The 20,051-nt window shown below is 40.7% G+C and overlaps 1 protein-coding gene and 1 pseudogene across 1 annotated transcript in view; one reads left to right on the top strand and one right to left on the bottom strand.

The window, feature by feature from the left end:
• The window catches only part of LOC118621223 (CD2 associated protein), a 160,142-nt gene extending 146,320 nt beyond the window's left edge, over positions 1–13,822 (bottom strand). The window contains exon 1 of the mRNA XM_036248569.1: positions 13,707–13,822. Coding sequence (XP_036104462.1) covers positions 13,707–13,710 — 4 coding nt within the window. The 5' untranslated portion in view covers positions 13,711–13,822. The remainder of the gene's footprint in view (positions 1–13,706) is intronic.
• Positions 3,142–3,638, top strand: LOC118621226 (annotated as a pseudogene).
• Positions 13,823–20,051: the final 6,229 nt, after the last annotated feature.

The raw sequence follows: 20,051 nt of genomic DNA, 5'->3' as shown, positions 1-20,051 counted from the left end.
GCATCAGAGCTGGATTCAAATATAACATATATTTTGAAAGCAGACAGGGAATTTAAAATAATTATGACTAATATGTTATGAGTGATAAACATGCAAGAACAGTGGGTAAAGTAAACAGATGAAAACTCTAAGGAATAATCAAAAAGAAATACTAAAAATCAAAAATACTGTAACAGAAATAAAGGAGGCCATTGGTAGGTTTAACAGCAGACTAGACACTGCAAAGGACAGAATCAGTAAGCTTGAAGATAGGTCAACAGAAGTTTCCCAAACTAAAATGCAAAGAGGAAAAAAATAATTAAAAAAGGAAAAAACAGAATGTATACAAACTGTTAAATAATTTCAAAAGATATAACATATCTGTAATTGGAATTCCAGGAAAGGAAAAAAGAGGAAACAGAGCAGAAGAAACATCTGAAGTAATAATGCTGGAGAATTTTCTACAATTAATAACATACACCAAAACTACACATCCAGGAAGTCCAGATAACACAAAGCAGGATAAAGTTGGAGAAATCTACACTTAAGAATACCATATTCAAAGAACAGAAAACCAAAGACAAAGGAAATCTTGAAAAAAGCCTCAAGAGAGAAACACCTTATCTAGAGATGAACAAGAATAAGAATTCCAAAAGGCTTCTTTCTCTTCAGATACACTCTCTAAAAATCAATGAAAAAAGCCCTGGCCAGTGTGACCCAGTGGTAAGAGCTTCTGCCCGCACATGGAAGAGTTGATTCCCAGTCCAGGGCACAGTAAGGTTAGGGAGTGTGGGAGGCAACCAATCAACGTGTCACTCCCACATCAATGTCTGTCTGCCTGCCTGCCTGTCTCTCTCTCTCTCTCTCTCTCTCTTTCTCCCTCCCTTCCACTCTCTCTAAAAATCAATGGAAAAAATATCCTCAGGTGAAGATTAACAACAACAAAAAAAACCAATAAAGGATATTAGACCCTTTAGCCAAAACAATTTCATCACAAAGGTTTATTCAAAATTTTATGTTTAAAACTGACAGGCTTCTGAAATGTTTTCCCCATGTCATTTCTGAGGACTTATCATATCCCCAGTAATTATTTGTGTTTTCCTTTTGAACTTTTGACCAACAGCATTCATTTATTTATGAAATACCACTCTTAATCTTACTTATCTCTAAAGGTAAGCACTATAAACTGAAAGAACAGCTCTTATTACTAAGGCCAAATTATACTTTCAAGTAACAATCCAAATGCCATTCAAAGGCTTCAAATTCTCTAATACACTAGTAGGCCAAGTACCAAAAGCCACATTTTATTTAGAAAATAGAATAAAATAAACTCCAGGCCTATTACATGCAATCCACTAAAGTGAACATATTTTTCCATTAGAAAATATACTTGTTATTTAATTGCAATAAATCATCACTAAATATCTAATATAGAATTAATCAAATAAGGACAAAAATGATTTATTTATCATTAACAAACCCTAAAATAATACAATTTCTTATAATAATTTATAACTACATAACACTTTTCAAATATTTTCACATTTACTCCTTAGATTCACAACAAATCTGAAAGGCTTACATTCTAAAACTGCACTGTCCAGCTGGCTAACCACCAGCCACAGGTGTTTACTGTGCACCTGAACTGTACATTGTTCAAACTGAGATGTTATATAAATACAAAATACACACCAGATTTCAAAAACAAGAAAAAAAATGCAAACTATCTCATTAATAACTTTTTATATTGTATATATGTTGAAATAATATATTTTCTTTAACCTAACATATCCAACATATTAAAATGAATTTCACCTGTTCCTTTTTATTTTTTTATTTTATTTTTTTATTCTCACCTGAGGACATGTTTCCATTTTTTGTTCAGATAGAGTGGGAGGGAGAGAGAAGAAGAAAAAGAGAGAGAAACATCAACATGAAAGGGACACATCGAATGGCTGCCACCCGCACAACCCAACCAGGGCCAGGGAAAAACTGCAGCTGAGGTTATGGGCCCTTAGCAGGAACCGAATCTGGGTCTCTCTGGCCTGCAGGCTGACACTCTAACCACTGAGCCAAACTGGCCAGGGCTGTTCCTTTTTATTTTTTAACATAGCTACTAGTAAGTTTATTGATATGTAATTTATCAATTCAGTATGCTTCAAAGACCATATGTATACTTGCTTCACAGCACCCACTGAAGATGGTATAATTTTACAGTTCAACCAACATTGGCCAAGATATTGAAGAAAAACTTTTAAGCAAATTAATTTTTTTTTTTTAATCCTCACCCGAGGACACTTTTCCATTTTTTGTTCAGATAGAGTGGGGGAGAGAGAGAGAGAGAAACATCGACATGAAAGGGACACATCGAGTGACTGCCTCCCACACGACTCAACCAGGGCCAGGGACAAACTGCAACCAAGGTACGTGCCCTTAGTGGGAATCGAACCTGGGTCTCTCTGGACTGCAGGCCGACGCTCTAACCACTGAGCCAAACCGGCCAGGGCTAAGCAAATTAATTCTTAATGCTTAAATTTGTTTAACATGATAAACAAGAGACATACAGAAATGTCTCTCATCAGCAAACAGGTCATTTTCACTTTATTTACTAGAAACATATAATATACATGGAGTAGCCAATCAGCAATAAGATGCTCATATGCCAGATCACTGATTATCTACTAAAGGGTCTTAAGAACCACAATGAGTCAGACAGGAAGGATTAGAGTTTCCTTCTAAAATGAAGTTAGACTTCATCCACCAACTTGATTCAGGAGCTCCACTTAGGCAACATTCTGTTCATCTGGTTTAGGTGGATATATTTCAATAGATTTAAATTTTGTATTATTCATTAAACTGGCCCCTCTCCCCAACTACTCCGATTTAACGTATTATTAAATCACAGACTTAGTGAACACATAGTAGGCTCCCAATTTTCTGTTACTTATTAAGGGTGTTAACAAATTTTTTAGAGTAAAGTAAGTTATGTGGTTTCTGGCATCAATGAGTTCAGGGCAAGTAAGGTCATTCATTACATATGAAATAAAGAGAACAACAAAGAGTTTTTATTTTGGCTTTAAGTTATGAACTTCTAAATTATAAATTCAGTTGGGTTTTAGCCCCTTCATTTCCAGCTCTGGCCCCGACACTACAGCCACTGCGATGTTGACACCCAAGAAGAACTGGATTGCCACTTATGAACTCCTTTTTAAGAAGGGAGAGATGGTGCCCAAGAAGGATGTTCACATGCCTAAATACTCACAGCTTACAGACAAGAATGTGCCAAATCTTCACATCATGAAGGTCATGCACTCTCTCAAATCACAGACCCTCGTGAAGGAAGTTTGCCTGGAGACATTTCTACTGCTACTTTACCAATGAGGGCATCCAGTATCTCCAGGATTATATCCACCTATCCTCTCAGATCTTGCTTGCTACTCTGCATGTGGCTGGCCTGAGAGTGGCAGGCCAAGGCCCAAAAACACTGGAGGGCATGCAACCGGCAAGACTCACAAGAGGGGAAGCCAACAGAGACACTTACAGACTACAGAAGGAGCACTATGCCCGATGGAGCTGACAAGAAAGCTGGGGCTGAGTCAGCAACCAAATTCCAGTTTAGAGGCGGATTTGTTTGTGAACATGGTCAACCTCCTCAGTAAAGCTGGAGGGATAGCTTGTGTTGAATAGTTTTAAATTTAAAAAAAAAAATTTAATCAAAAAAGAAATAAATAAGTTCAGCCCTGGCCAATCTGGTTCAGTGGTTAGAGCGTAGGTCCAAGGACCAAAGAGTCGAGGGGTTCAATTCCAGTCAAGGCCACGTACCTCGATTTCAGTTTGATTCCCGGCCCTAGTGGGGTCATGCGGGAGGCAACCAATTGATGTTTCTCTCACATCGATGTTTCTCTCTCTGTCTTTCTCCTTCCCTCCCACTGTCTGAAAAGCAATGGAAAAATATCCTTGGGTGAGGTTTAAGAAAATTAAAAATAAAAATAAATAAGTTCAATTGAGTTTTATAGAATATAAGAAATATAGGACATTTTCACATTAAAGCTTTTACATTTCCATTTCACATTCATTCTGAAAATTCTGAATTCTCAACAGATATATTTATATTATTTAAGGTAATTTTCTTAAACTGCTTCATAATGTGTGTTTGATAAGAATGGTCTAATTAGTGGTTAAGTAAAAATAGAATCTTCATTTTAAATAGTGTGTACACATGCATACACACTCCAAAATAGCAAGGCAAAGTACTCCTCAGAGTACAACCACTGCAGCAGAGCAGGAATTTTTTTTTTTTTTTGGTACATGCCCCTAGCAGGAACTGAACCTGGGACTCTCTGGTCCGCAGGCCGATGCTCCAATTGCTGAGCCGAACCGGCCAGGGCTTAAAGGAAGTCTAATACAAAAACTTTGGTATCAGCAAAATACATTTCTCAATAAATTAAGTTACAAAACACAGAAAGATTATACATTTGAAAGACCAACTTTAAATGTTTATAACCATTATACTCTACTTTAGCCAAGACTATATGGTCTTAATTTTACAAATATATGGTTTCTAAACTTATAATACAAACAATTTGGCACTTGATTCTTACAAGTCATGATAAATAACACTGTTACAGTTCATAAAGTCAGTCTAGATGTTAGATAACTTTTTGGCCTCCTCAGTTCTGGGGCACTGACAGTAAGAAAGTTAAGACAGTTTGAATATTTCAAGTAAAAGGATCTTAAGACATTAGTTCAACGGAAGGTGTGCTTCACTCTAAAGACTCAGCAACAAGCCCTGGCTGGTTTGGCTCAGCGGTCAGCGCATCGGCCTGCAGACCAATGAGTCATGGGTTCGATTTCGGTCAAGGGCACATACCTTGGTTGCAGTTCATCCCCGGCCCTGGTTGGGTCATGTGGGAGGCAACCACTCCATGTGGCTCTATCACATCGATGTTCTTTCTCTTTCTCTCCCTCCCTCTCACTCTGTCTGATGATAAATGGAAAAATATCCTCAGGTGAGGAATAAAAATAAATAAATAAAGACTCAGTGACAGGAGTAGAAAAAATATCTTGGCTACTGCCAAGTACTCACTATGTGACTGGTCAAACTGAAGAGAGATGAACAAATCTTATTTGCCTTCCAAAGTAGGAATCTATATCCTGATCTTCCTTCTATTTCTCTTAATACATTTTAACATATCTGACTTGGAACATATTCTTTGAAAGTACTACATGTGTCCTCTCTTGTTTGGATGTCCAGTGATTCACCTGTTAAGTTTTATTCCTATCACAACACTGCAAACCATCCCAGCACACTCATGACACTCATCAACCACTGGAGGGAAGGAGAGGCATTTATACCACAGTTTCCAGGGGTTGTGGAAAAACTTTTATTAAATGATGACTCTAATATGCCCAATGCTCAATACTTCTATAAACTACTTGAGGCACCAAAATTTGTATTTGTCCTAATTCCCCTAATGTCTTGCATGGCATTAATCACATTGCTCACAATAACGCAAATTCTTCTTGATTAATCTCTCATCTAATGCTCATTTCCTTAATGATGTGATAGAACCTTTCTCTTAATGTTGGTGGTAACTATTCGTTACTGTTATTATACTTAAATTATTTTTCTACTATAAACTCCCAGTGCCCTGGCTGATATGGCTCAATGGTTAGAGCGTCGGCCTGTGGTCCAGAGAGACCCAGGTTTGGTTCCCGCTAAGGGCACGTACTTCGGTTGCAGTTTGTCCCCGGCCCTGGTTGGTCATGCAGGTGGCAGCCACTCGATGTGTCCCTTTCACGTCGATGGTTCTCTCTTTCTCTCTCTCTTCCTCTATCTCCCTCCCACTCTACCTGAACAAAAAAATGTCCTCGGGTAAGGATAAAAAAAAAAAAAAGAAAGAAAGAAAGAAAAGAAAAGAAACTCCTAGTGATTAGATGCCACACAGTCACTGTCTTGCAATTACCTGAATACTGAACCATCAAAAAGAACCTGAGCCGAGTGGCACTAAAATAGACACTGGAATTTGGTATCCCATGTTAGTCATCTCTGTCTTACTAATTAGTTGAGAAACAGAATCATGATGGGAAGTTTGACCAAGTGTACAAAGTTTGAAAGATTATGAAATGCAAGTCTACTGGAGACACTGGAAAGGACCGATATAGCATAAGTATGTTTTAGGAAAAAATGAGTCCAAAACACTGCCACATCTGACACTAGATCAACATCTTAGGCTAGATATCAATTTAGAATAATGAATATTTTAAAGACAGAGTTTCTTCTTAGACCAAAACATCCTTTAAGTGCAAACAACTAGTAAGTATGTTTTCAGCTGAATGAAAACAGTAAGAGAAAACACTCAGCCACCTGAGACCTTCAGAAACTAACAAACAATATCCAAAACAAAACAGAGGCAATGTCAAATTTAGTCCAAAGAGGAAAATGCCTACCTCAGGCTAAAAGCCAAAGTTATGACTGAAAAATGGAAGTATTACATATAGCAAGATCTCAGGTCAGAAAAGCCTAAAAGATTATGAAGGGGATTCTTTCTGGTTAATAGTGGTAATAAATGACTCTGATCTAGTTTGAACAGAAACCTAAAGAAAGCTGGAGGGAATGAGGCGGGGAATTGTGAGGGAGGACTAAAAAGGGTAAATACACTCTACCAAAAAAAAAGAAAGAAAAAAAGAAAAAGAAAGGTCTTTCTAATACCCACCTAACACTACTTCAGTGAAATCAAGGGACCAACAAATAGTAGTACTTTCAAGTTTCTTATGCCTTACTTCCCTGTTTATTATTAGGCTGGCAGTTATGAATACTTAACGCTGTTAAGACTGTGTGTTTGTTTCTGAAACTGAAGGATATGCTGAAACTTTGTAATCTGCTTAGCACTGGGTCTGGGTCTGAAAGGAGATAACTCCAGTGAAAAAGATAACAGCAAAAACATTCAATCCCTGGGACCAAATAAACAAAGATAGTGCTAAACTGTGACCAGGGAATATCCTCAAACATTTACATAGAGGATTTCATTTCACCCCGCTTATCCAGGACCATTAATGTAACATTTATAGATCCAACTACACTGTAGACAAAATGTGTTCACAAGACAAAAAATATGTAAGATCTACGTATAGTTTAGGAGTCCAACATCTTGTCAGTTTTATTGCTTGGCTCATCTTAAATAATTCCAATGATGAAGCTCATTCTAGAAACAAATATCTACATTGTATCTCTCATAAGAAACCTGCACCCTGTCTCCTTTTGCTTCCCTGTGGTTAGGTCTTCAAGGCCTATAACCAAACCCCACTTCCTCTCCTTCCCCCTAAGATGCCAATCTGAACTGCTACCTAATGCCGGCTACCAATCACCATCCCACTCGTACACCAAGCTGGCCTGCTTCACCTATCTGTCTACACACTGCCTTTTGCTACACATATCCCTCATGCTGACAGGCTACTTGCTGTAGGTATACAAGGATAAACCTGCATCCAGATTTCCCATTCCAGTTTTATCACCTCTCCCCCATCTAAAAAGATGTAAGTCCTACTTGTTAAGGTCAATCAGCCTAGTAGTTGGGTATTAAATTCTACAACTAAGTGAGTCATAGCTCAATCATAATGATTACCCAATTTACCTAAATTTCAACCATATTAGGTTTTATTCACTCTTTTCTGTACATGAACTAAAACTTTCAGATCTCTCACAACTATTTTTTTTAGATCTCTCAAAACTTGTTTCACTAGTGTTTACCTAGGAAGCAGACCTGCAGTTCTGACCTATTTTCATCCAAATCCAGAATCATTACAGCTCTTTCCTTGCCTATCTTCAGGCTCTGGACAAGCCACCATTTCTTCATGTACATTAAAAATTAAGCATGTATCACACTTAAAATACATTTAACTGGGGAGGACATTCCATGACTAAGGAGGGGAGGAAATTCAACAAATTTGGATTATGTATCAATAAAGACTTAGAAGCAGTTTTTAAAAAACACACGCTGCATTTTCTTTGTATTTTGAGAACACTGGCATTGTTCTTTTTTTTTTTTTAGAAAAAAGAGGAAGGGAGGGAGGGAGAGGGAGAGAGAGGAGAGAGAGACAGACAGACAGACAGACAACAAACCTAAGGATAGAGCCCCAAACCCTGGCATGTGCCCCGAGTGGGAATCAAACTGATGACCTCTCTGTGCATGGGATGATGCTCAACGAACTGGGCAACACCAGCCACGACTTGGAGATATTTTTGATTGGCTGGCAATATGGAATGAACCAAAAGCAATTCCTGTTTCGTAAGTCTTTGTATTGAATGCTTTAAAATTCAGACCTTAAATTAAAATTAATTCAGATCTTAAATTAAATGATAAAATCATCATTTTATTTTGCAAATTCCTCATCTGGAAAGCTACATGACAAACTTTTGGCTAGTTTCTATAGAAAAATATATTATAAACGTGAATTTTTACCCTTAATGTGACTTTTTTTTTTTAATCCTCATGTGAGGATATTTTTCCATTGAGTTTTAGAATGAGAGGGATGAAGGGAGAAGGAGAGGGGTGAGAGAGAGAGACTGACAGACAGACAAAAACACTGATGCAAGAGAGACACACTGATCGGTTGCCTCCTGCAGGACCCCAACTGAGGCCAGAAATTGAACCTGCAACCGAGGTATGTGTCCCTTGGCTGGGAATCGAACTCTGCTGAGCCAAACCATCCAGAGTACCCTTAATGTAATTTTAGGGACTTAAAACTATTCAACGTTTGAAATATTCAAAAAAAACTGATCCTGACAGCATACTAATTAAGGAATACAAATGATAATTACATTTGCTACAAATCCAATTTTAAAACAAAAATTTCCTAATATTCCTTTTTCATGCTCTAGATTAGTAACTGAAGTAAATCCTTTGAAAGGTGAGACAGTAGCAAGAAATTTCCACTTGCCACTATTTATCTGTTATGAATAAAGATTTTCTCCAAATTGTACAAAAAAGTAAAATAAAGCAATAAATTATGTATTATATAAGTGCATATATCATTTCTAAACCAACGGTATACTTTTGTCCATTAAAACTACCCAATAATTTAAACATGTTCACTTGTTATATATGTGAGCTTATAAACATAATTTAAACTAAAAAGTTTATACCCTTATCTAAAATTAAGAGATTCGGTCCTTAAAATCCACTTAGCCCTGCCAGCGCAAATTGGTTGGGCAATGACCTCTGCAGTGAAAGGTCGCCCATTGGATTCCCTGTCAGGGCACATGCCTGGTTGCAGGCTTGATCCCCAGTAGGGGGATGCAGGGGGGCAGCCAAAAGATGTTTCGTTCTCACATAAATGGTTCTCTCTCTCTCCCTCTCCCTTCCTCTCTCTCTAAAAATCTTTTTAAGCCCTGGCCAGTTGGGCTCAGTGGTTAGAGTGTCGGCCTGCGGTCCTGAGAGACCCGGGTTCGATTCCCGCTAAGGGCACATGCCTCGGTTGCAGTGTGTCCCCGGCTCTGGTTGGTCGTGCAGGTGGCAGCCACTCGATGGGTCCCTTTCACATCAATGTTTCTCTCTCTCTCTCTCTTCCTCTCTCTCCCTCCCACTCTATCTGAACAAAAAATGGGAAAATGTCCTCAGGTGAGGATAAAAAAAAATAAAATAAATTCTTTTTAAAAATTAAATCCACTTCTTTGTCCAACAATAAAAGTTCACATGTAGCACTTTGTGCTATTGCTTTCTGTCTTATTCCATTCCAAAATTCAGATCTGTACTTTTGAGATAAGAAATAAGTACTGTCTTTCTATCGCTTTAAAATTCTCCCCAAATCTTTTCACACATAATGCCTCAAGTTTATGATAAATTTATGATGCAGAAATTTAAAACAGGGATTTAGTTTAACAAAAAATACACATAAGTCTGGCCATGGCCAGTTTGGCTCAGTGGTTAGAGCTTTAGACTGTACACTGATCGGTCTTGGGTTCGATTCCAGGTCAAGGGCATGCACCTGGGTTGCAGGTTCAATACTCGCCACAGTCAGGTCATGCGGGAGGCAACCAATCAATGTGTCTCTCTCGCACCAAAGTCGTTCTCTCTCTCCCCCACTCCTCCCTCCCTCCCTCCCTTCCACTCTCTAGGACAAGAAAAAAAGGAGGGGAAAAAAAAAAAGAAAAATCAATGGAAAAATATCCGCCAGTACTAGTACTCATCCTACTTAATTTTTCCTAAACTGCTAAACCTACTACCAATAATGGACTTTCTCACATTATTCCCAAAGTTGAAAGTATCTTCCTACATTATTTTTACAAGGATACAATATATAAAATTCAATTTCTGCATTAGTACAAAACCATCTCATCCCACTGGTCCTTTACATACAATATGCTACTTCTAATCAAGATCTAAAATTGAGAATAATTTTTTCAAGTTGGTGCAAGAATTAAGGAACATTTTAAAATGAAAATAACAGCAGCAAGCACTGGCCCTTTTCTAAGCACTATACAACTATTAGCCCAATTCAATCATCCTAACAACCTACGAGGCTGCTATTTATTTATTTATTTTTTTATTATCCTCACCCGAGGACATTTTTCCATTTTTTGTTCAGGTAGAGTGGGAGGGAGAGAGAGGAACAGAGAGAGAGAGAGAGAAACATCGATGTGAAAGGAACACATCGAGTGGCTGCCACCCGCACAACCGACCAGGGCCGGGGACAAACTGCAACAGAGGTATGCGCCCTTAGCGGGAACCGAACCCGGGTCTCTCAGGACCGCAGGCTGATGCTCTAACCGCTGAACCAAACCGGCCAGGGCCGAGGCTGCTATTTAAATCCCATTTATGGATTAAGAAATTGAAGAACAGAGAGGTTAAGTAACTTAGTTACAACGGATAGTAGCTGGAAAAGCTGGGATTTGATCTTAAGCTGTCCCAGTGCAGAGCTCATGCTCTTCTCTCTAGCTATACCACCTATATGTAGGATACATCACTTAATAGGTACCCTAATTATTTTAAAATAAAGACATTACTATTATTATATTTTCTTTTTCTTTTTAGAGAGGAAGGGGGAGATAGAAACATCAATGTGGGAGAGAGACATTGATTGGCTGCCTGCTGCATGCCCCCTACTGGGGATCAAGCCCACAACTAGGGCATGTGCCCTGAGTGGGAATCGAACTGGGACCTCTCAGTCCATGGGATAATGCTCAATCCACCGAGCCACACTGACAGGGCTAAAAACAAAGAAGTTAAAGATTTCTTTCATTGTGTGACGAACCAGATTAAATACCATGTAAATATGCAAGCTATCATCCTAAAGCATATGAAATACTGCTGGGGAAGGGGCAGGGTGGGAGGGGGAGGGGGAATCAGTGGGGGGAAAAAGGAGAAACATCTGTAACAAAAATTAATCAATAAAAAATAAAAAATAAATATAAAAAAAAGAAATACTGCTGACAACAAAACCAAGCAAATATGATTTCTATTATATGAGGAAACTCTTTAAATAACTTTGATCATTTCAATATAAATTATCTCATGACCAATAAATTTACTGTATACACTCATGTGGAAATGTGTGACAAACACCTTTCAAAAATTAACTACAAATGCCCCCAAGTAATAAACCTTCGAAACACATTCTGGGTAGTCAAGGTGAGAATATGCAACCATCACAATCTTACCAAGATAATCTGGCAACTAATACGTCACTAAGAAAAGGCCTCTGGCCCTGGCCGGTTTGGCTCAGCGGTTAGAGCGTCCACCTGCGGTCCGGAGAGACCCGGGTTCGGTTCCCGCTAAGGGCATGTAACTCGGTTGCAGTTTGTCCCCGGCCCTGGTTGGTCGTGCGGGTGGCAGCCACTCGATGTGTCCCTTTCACGTCGATGTTTCTCTCTCTCTCTCTCTTCCTCTCTCTCCCTCCCACTCTGTCTGTACAAAAAATGGAAAAATGTCCTCGAATGAGGATTAAAAAAAAAAAAAAAAGAAAAGGCCTCTGGACAATCAAAACAGATACTCCAATATCCAAGTATTGATACTTTTTTATTTTTCTTGAAAGGATCTCACACACTACATAAGGGTCTACTATTTGTCCCTTAAACAGAACTACAAATATGAGTATGGCTGCCACACTTGTAGAAACCTAGAAACAAAGTTGGTGAAGGGGGACACTGATCTTAGTGACAAGCACACCCAACAGCAAAGAAGAGAAGTTCTTAAATGACTTCAAAGGAATCTGCTCAACATTCCTATTTACAATCAACAGATACTCAAGGCATCACAGTACTTGACAGATCCAAAATTATGACCCCAAGTCATCAAGAAGTTTAATTATATTCTGCATCCTAGTGAAGACAGAAAAGAATGACATACTTAATTTTAGCATGATTTTCATTCAAAGCGATGAAAGTGGTTTTATAATTTGATGCTTAAAGAAATAAACCCTCAATTACCCAGGAAGCTCAACCAATCAATTAGAAAGGAATTCACTTCAAAGTTCCAAATACCAAAGGTTTTACTGTTTTTTCTAAGCTTAAGAGCACTTTGTGTACAAAAGTTACCTGAAAGCTAGAGGGAGGTGGGGGAACATAGAAGTAGAAAGCCTAAAACAACACAGAAGAACGGGCAGTCTATAAACATTGCTTAAAGCGTTTCCCACAGAACAATGTGTGGGCAGAAGGCGCCACATCAGCAGTATTTTGTATCTATCCTGCTTCTAAATCATTTGTTAGTTTCATAAATTATTCATTTGGGTTAATAGTTGGTCGGTATAAAGCCTTACCAACTCTCAATATCAAAAGGTGATAAATCCCTCATACTTTACTCTACAAAACCAAAATTAAGATTACTCTGACAGAACATACTTATGCCTTATGGTAACACAAATGTATGCGTTAAGGTGACACACTTTGATTTTTTTTAGAAAAGCAGCTCTTTTAAATTGTTTTTAATTTTCAAGGGATTAGGGGAGACAGTGCCCAGCCCAACACGGCACTTTGTTATCAATACAATTGTTACACTGCTCAACTCCCTTTCAAACCAGGCTGCACCACATACTGCTTTGCCTAGACTCAAACAAAACTTGAAAGCACATAGTAAGTAACATACAAGGCCTTGTACATTTCCTTCCTTTCCCGAAAGTCTAACTCCAAACATAAAACTGCTTCTCAAAGGGTTCAACACAGAAATCCTATCAAACCCCAACCCAGTCCTCGGGGATTTAATATTTAAATGCCAACACTAGGTAGAAACGGAGTAGATAAAGACTCAAGCTTCTCTGTCCCTGAGGCACCCCTTGCAAGTTTTAACGGGGGGTGGAGGGGTGACTGCCTTTTCCAACCCCCCTCCCAAAATCTTTAAAAGCCAATCTCTAAAAAACCTCGCAGAAGATAAAGAAGTTGAAAGTGCTACTTTGTCAAGTTTTCTGATCACCCTCCCCCAAGGGGGGAAGAGGAGGGGGCTGGGAAGAGAGGGAAGGCCGGGAGGGGCGGGGAGAGGGGGGGCCGGGCCCCCATCCCCCACTCCCTCACCTTTCCCGTGAGCAGCAGAGGCCGGGAGGGGCGCGGGGAGGAGAAGCCGCGGGGAGAGCCAGGGGGACGGCTGGACCAGGAGGGGCGGAGGGGAGGGCTCGATGTGGCCGCGCAGGGGCTGACCCCCGCCCCGTCCCTTCCTCGCCGAGACCGAGAAGGGGAACCGCCTTCCCGGATCCGGAGGGTCGGCCGGGCGGTGGGAAGCGCCCCCCGAGTCTCTTACCCATGCTGGGGGCCCCCGCGGGGAGAAGCCGGCGCGCCGCTCCTCCTCCGACTGCTAGCGCCGCCGCTCTGGCGGCAGCAGGCGGGTCCCGCTCCCCGCTCTTGCCCCTCGGAGCTCAGACGGGCCGGGGAGGTGCCTCCATCTGCTCGCAGCGCTCCTCCGACAGTCCGGTCTGCGCGGCCCGCGAGGAAGAGGTGGCGGTTACCGGCGCCGGGCCTCCGCCCCCGCCTGCCCAGGCAGGGCTTTCCCACCCTGGCTCGCTCCCGCCGGGGAGGGGACCTGCCGGTTCCTCTGCGCCCGCCGCTGGGTGCAACCCGGAGCGCCCGCCGAGCCTGGAGCCCGGCCCTCGTCCCCTTCAAGCTGCTGCTCCAGAGCGCGACGCCTGAGACTGAGTGGAGGGGACCCGGAGCGAGGCCGGGAAGGTGTCGGGAGCGGGGCCGGGAGGTGGAGGCAAATCTCGCGAGAACCCCTCGCCCCGCCCCGCTGCTCGCCGTCTCCCACCCGGCCCCGGGCTTGTGCCAGGTGCGGTGACGTCACGGCCGGAGGCAGCGCACCGGCTGCGTCCAGGTGCGGCGAGCAGAAGAAGGAGGAACCGGTTAGACCTCCGCGCTCAAGTTTGGAACATCTGGGAGGGAGGTTTTGCACGGTTTGTCGCCTCTGACGAATACAAAGAGCTTTTGCTGAGAGGGAAAGTGAGCCTGGGTTGCCCCACTTTCCGAGGCGGCCGAGACGCGGTGCAGAGCAGCAGGCTCTAGTCTAGGGACCTGCAAGAAAAGCGGCGTTGACAGAGAACGACCCGCGTGCTTTCCACCTTCGGGGGCCCAGCTGCTGCCCTGACTCCGCCGTGTGCCTTGCAAAGTTTCTTACAAATGAGCATATCTTCGTCGAAAAAAAACCCAAGCACAAAATAAATTCTCTATTACAGGAATAAATTATTGGCTTCCTTGAAGACAATCTTAAAATCCCTTTTCACTTTTACAAGTATAGTTTATTACAATGATGCGGGAAGGAGGGTATGCATGATTTGAAATATTGCCAGGCATTTTTTTTTTTTCTATCAGCATGAGGAAGGGTATAGAAGTATTGTAATCAAACAGCCTTTCTTAGGGTTAGAAACAAGTATAATGAATTCAGCCAGCTTTTTTCCCTCTTGTGTAAAGTATACACAGTAGCCAGATAGATGGGTATGACAGCAACATTTGTTGAATGCCAATTACTGTGCCTAGTGCTTTTTAAAGAAAATGTCATTTAATTCTAACAATCATCCATTGCTAAAACTGCCTCGCCCTTTGAAACCAGGCTGACTTAGGTTTCTGAAACTCAGCACAGCCATTTACTATTTGTGAAACCCCGAGTAAATTAACTCCCTGGACTTCAATTTCTTAAGTCTTTTTTTTGGTACGTACTTCTAGGGGGAACCCAACCGGGGACTCTGGTCCGCAGGCCAGCGCTCCTACCTCTTTGGGAAAAAAATCTTTACAGTGCAAAGCACGTGTCTGGCACATTGTAGCATTCATTCCCCCAATCTCCTATAGGCCTGCTTTTGCCATCTTTTAATTCCTTTATGACTTCTAAAATGTTACATATGGTACATTTATAACAAGAATTGCCAGTCACAGTCTGAAGCCAAAAAGGAGAAAAGAAAATAACTTAATATGTACACCTAAACAAGATGTACATGTTGTATTGAAACCATAGAATATATTGTGCCTTTTTCAATCAACAAATATTTGAATATTATGTTCATCATCCCCTACCAAGCAAACAATCAAAAGAAAACAAACAAAAACTGAAGTACAGCCCTTATCCTAAAAGATTTTTACATTCTAAATAGGAAGTGACACATTAACACAGTTTATTAACAGTATGAGAGAGAAAGGGTCAAATGCCTGAGAATTTAAAGGAACATAAATGACTATGGGTAAGGCAAGCTTCAGGAAGAAGGTATACATTGAACTAAAGTTGGAGGAAGGCAATAATTTCAGCCTGGAGGAGTTCTAGAAGTCAAGACTGGAGGTGGATATGCAAAAGGAACATTCCTGAGCCTTAAAGAAATATGTGTGGCTCCAACCGCCCCTAAGAAAGTTTATAAACCATTTCAGATTTAGAAGAATGAAGCTGGTGGGAGGCAAAAGAAAATTCATGAAAGGAGACAAAGAATAATATAGGTTATTGGAAGAGAACTAAATTCTTAGGTCTCTAGAATCCTAGACATTTCAAGAAGAAAGGCCAATGAATAGAACTGAATAGAGGTTAAGGAAAACTAACAAGGAAAAATGACCACTGGATTTGATAATAATGTTACCTTTGAAAGTATGATTTTATAATATATATTTAACTATATATTCAGAATATATAACAGAAAAGTCAAAAGTCAGTTAAAAGTTGACTGAGTGATAAGGAGTGGAGGCCACAGGGAGATAAGGTGACCACATTTTCTTAACCAGATGTCAGGTCATAAGATCTGACAACGAGATAAAAAAACATTTAGCCCCGGCTGGATGTCTCGGTTGGAGCATCATCCCATACACCGAAGGGTTTCGGGTTGGATTCCCAGTCAGGGCACTTATCTAGGTTTCTGGTCAGATCCCCGTCAGGGCACAAAGGGGAGGCAGCTGATCAATATTTCTCCCTCACATTGATGTTTCTCTCTCTCACTCTTCCTCCCTCTCAAACATATTATCAGGTGAGGATTTAAAAAAAAAAAAAAGATAAAACGTTTATGATCAGTTCTGGCCTAAATATGTCAGGATCTGTATTATTTCCATAATAAATCATGTACTTTAGAAGTCAGAAAATTAAAATAAGCAAAATCACTGCAAATTCAGAGGACAATATCCCATTGAGGTAATGTTGAAATACTGGATTATAAAAATATTGGAAGGATGAGGGAATAGGATCCTTAAGAAATGTTGAGAAAATTGAAGTAGCCCTGGCCAGTTTGGCTCAGCGGTTGAGCATCAGACTGAAAACCAGAGAGTCCCGGGTTCGGTTCCCGCTAGGGGCACGTACCACAAAAAAAAAAAAATACTGAAGTAACGCTAAGAAGCAACCACAATCCTAGAGTTAATTCTGTCTTCCACAGGTAAAGCCAAAGGAAACCCCCAAAGAAGAAAGAAATCTAGGTAGTTTTTGAACTTATGAAATGGTACATAACACTACTTCCCAAACTTCCAAGTACTAAGTAAATATTATTTACAAACTACTCCATGAGTTCTTTTCTTTTTGTCTTACCTCCCCAGTGAGATCTTCAAAGTATGCATTGTATTTTAAACATTTTTATATAGCTAGCACTTTATTCCATTCAAAACATTGCTTTCCTGAGCAATAACTATTATTTGGAGGATAGAAAAAATGGTGAAAAGATAACTTCATATTTATCACATACTTTAGATTTAACCTTAAATTCCTTTTAGCTAAAAACAGATTCATTTTATTTCTTTTTGCCTTTATTTTCTTTATTGTTACCTTATAATGAGTTATATTTTTCCTATTCACCTGGCCTCAATCTTCTCTGTATTCCCAGACAAATGGATGGCTACCACTCTGACCACTCACTATTTTTTTTTTTCCTGCTAAATACTGAACGTGTCAATCTGTTATCAAAGAGAAGATAACAGTCTCTGTGAAAATGATATAATTTTAGATGAACCTAATCATGAAAAACCATCATTTCTTCCTAATATTTCTTTAGAAATTTATCAGAAGATATCTATATTGAAAAAATTGTTTACCTTCTTTCCTTCTGGTAAAACTATTCTAGCCAGGAAGGCCATTTTGAAGAAAATTCAATTAAATGTCAACTTGATTATGTTATTTTTTTCTTTATTGATTTTAGAGAGAGAGGAAGGGAGAGAGAGATAGAAACATCAATGAGAGAGAACATCAATTGGCTGCCTCCTGCATGTTCCCCAATGGGGATCTGGTCATAAGCTGGGCAAATGCCCTCACTGGAAATCAAACCAGCAACCTCTTGATGGTCTACGCTCAACAACGGAGCCACACTGGCTGGACCAATTGTGTTACTTTTATTTTTATTTATTTATTTTAATGTATCTTTATTGTTGAATGTATTACAGATGTTCCTCATTTTTCCTCTATTGACCCCCTCCTCTCCACTCCCGCCCCCCTCCTGCCTTTCCCCACACTGTTGTCTGTGTCCATTGGTTATGCATACATACTTATAAGTTCTTTGGTTTATCTCTTTCCACCCACCATCCTCCCTTCCCTTTGAGGTTTGTCAGTCTAACAACCTATTTGTACTTCTTAATTCCTTCACCTTTTTTACCCATACCCCCAACACCCCACCCCCAATCTGGCAGCCAACAAAATGTTCTCTGCATCTATGAGAATGCTTCTGTTCTGACTGTTCATTTTGTTTGTAGATTCCAATGTCGATAGATATGTATTCATTGCCATTTTGTTTGTTCATATTTTTTATCTTTTTCTTCAAGAAGACCCTTCAGCATTTCATATAATAATGGTTTGGTGATGATGAAACCCTTTAGCTTTTTCTTGTCTGGGAAACTCTTTATATGGCCATCAATTCTAAATGACAGCTTTGCAGGATAGAGTAATCTTGGTTGTAGGTTCTTGCTTTTCATCACTCTGAATATTTCTTGCCATTCCCTTCTGGCCTGCAAAGTTTCTTTTGAGAAATCAGCTGACAGTCTTAGGGGAACTCCCTTGTAGGTAACTAGCTGCCTTTCTCTTGCTGCTTTTAAGATTCTCTCTTTGTCCTGAACCTTTTGCATTTTGATGATAATGTGTCTTGGTGTGGGCTTCTTGGGGTTCATCTTGTTTGGGACTCTCTGTGCTTCCTGGACTTGTACGTCTGTTTTCTTCAACAAGTTAGGGAAGTTTTCTGTCACTGTTTTGAATAGGTTTTTTATTTCTTGTTCTATCGCTTCTTTTTCTGGCACCCCCAAGATGCGAATGTTAGTTCCCTTGAAGTTGTCCCAGAGGCTCCTAACACTAGCCTCATTTTTTTGGATTCTTTTTTTTTTTTTTTTTTTTTTGCTGTTCTGATTGGGTGTTTTTTGCTTCCTTATATTCCAAATCGATGGTTTGCTTCTTGGCTTTACCTACTCTACTATTGAAACTGTGTAAATTATTCTTTATTTCAGTTAATGCCTCCTTCATTTCTGACTGTGCATCCATCATTTCTGACTGGTCCTTTTTTATGCTCTTGAGGCCCTCACTAAGATCACTGAGGTTCTCACTAAGTTCATTGAGCATCCTTATAAGTAGTGTTTTGAACTCAGCATCTGTTAGGTTGCTTATCTCCATTTCGCTTAGTTCTTTTCCTGGAGTTTTGTTCTATTCTTTCATTTGGAACCTGTTTCTTTGTCTCCTCATTTTGGCTGCCTCCCTGTGTTTGTTTCTGTGTATTACTTAACAAGAGGTATGGAGCTAGCTGAGACCAGATGCTGCTTGTTTGAAAGAATTTAGGAAAACCTGGAGCAGGATCCAAGACAGGCCAATCCTTTGGTAAAGCAAGTGGCAACAGCTTGAGTGGGCCTGAAAGTTGGGTGGAGCGGGGCCCTCAAGGAATCACCAGGGCCGGGCTACCAGTGTGAGCCAGGTTGTTGGGGTCCCAGATATGGCGGCTGTCTGCTGCCTCAGGGAAGGGCTCACCAAAGGAACAAAGGCCTCTGATAGCACGTCTGTCCAGAAGAAAGCCCCCTCTCCAGCCCTCGCTCCAATGCTAAACAGCTCAGTTCTCCCCTCTGTGTCTCTGGTGCCTCCCCATCTGGAGCCTGGAGGGTGCGAGTCCCAGTAAGTCCATGCTCGGGCCCTTTAAGCAGAGCTACCTGGGGCTCCAGCCACCTCAGCCTCCCTGAGCCTCAGTTCCTGCTGGTTTTTCCAGCCAGAAGTGATGGGGACTTCTCTTCCTGGCACTGGAATCCTGAGCTGGGCGCCTGGTGTGGGACGGGGACCCCTCAGTCCTCAGGGAGGACCTTCCCAGATGAGGTGTCCCTCCTGTTTTATTCACCCCATGTGGGTGTGGGACCAGCCCCTCTGCCCCCCCTACCAGTCTCAATGTGGCTGCTGCTTTAATTCCGTAGTTGTGGGACTTCCATTCAGCTTGATTTCAGGCAGTTCTGAATGATGGTTGTTTTGTAGTTCAGTTGTAACTTTGATGTGGTTGTGGGAGGACACGATACTGCATTTACCTACGCCGCCATCTTGACTGAAGTTTCAACTGTGTTATTTTTAAAATACTCATTTAGCTCAAATCTTATAGGTAACTAATTCATTTTTGCTTCTTTATTCTTAGTTCCACAGTACGATATTTCCTGGCCATTTTCCATATTATCTTCTTTTGGCTTGGCTAATTTACAA

Source organism: Molossus molossus, unplaced genomic scaffold, assembly GCF_014108415.1.
Source record: "Molossus molossus isolate mMolMol1 unplaced genomic scaffold, mMolMol1.p scaffold_m16_p_8, whole genome shotgun sequence".
Taxonomy (NCBI): domain Eukaryota; kingdom Metazoa; phylum Chordata; class Mammalia; order Chiroptera; family Molossidae; genus Molossus; species Molossus molossus.
This window is presented reverse-complemented; position numbering and strand designations above follow the sequence as displayed.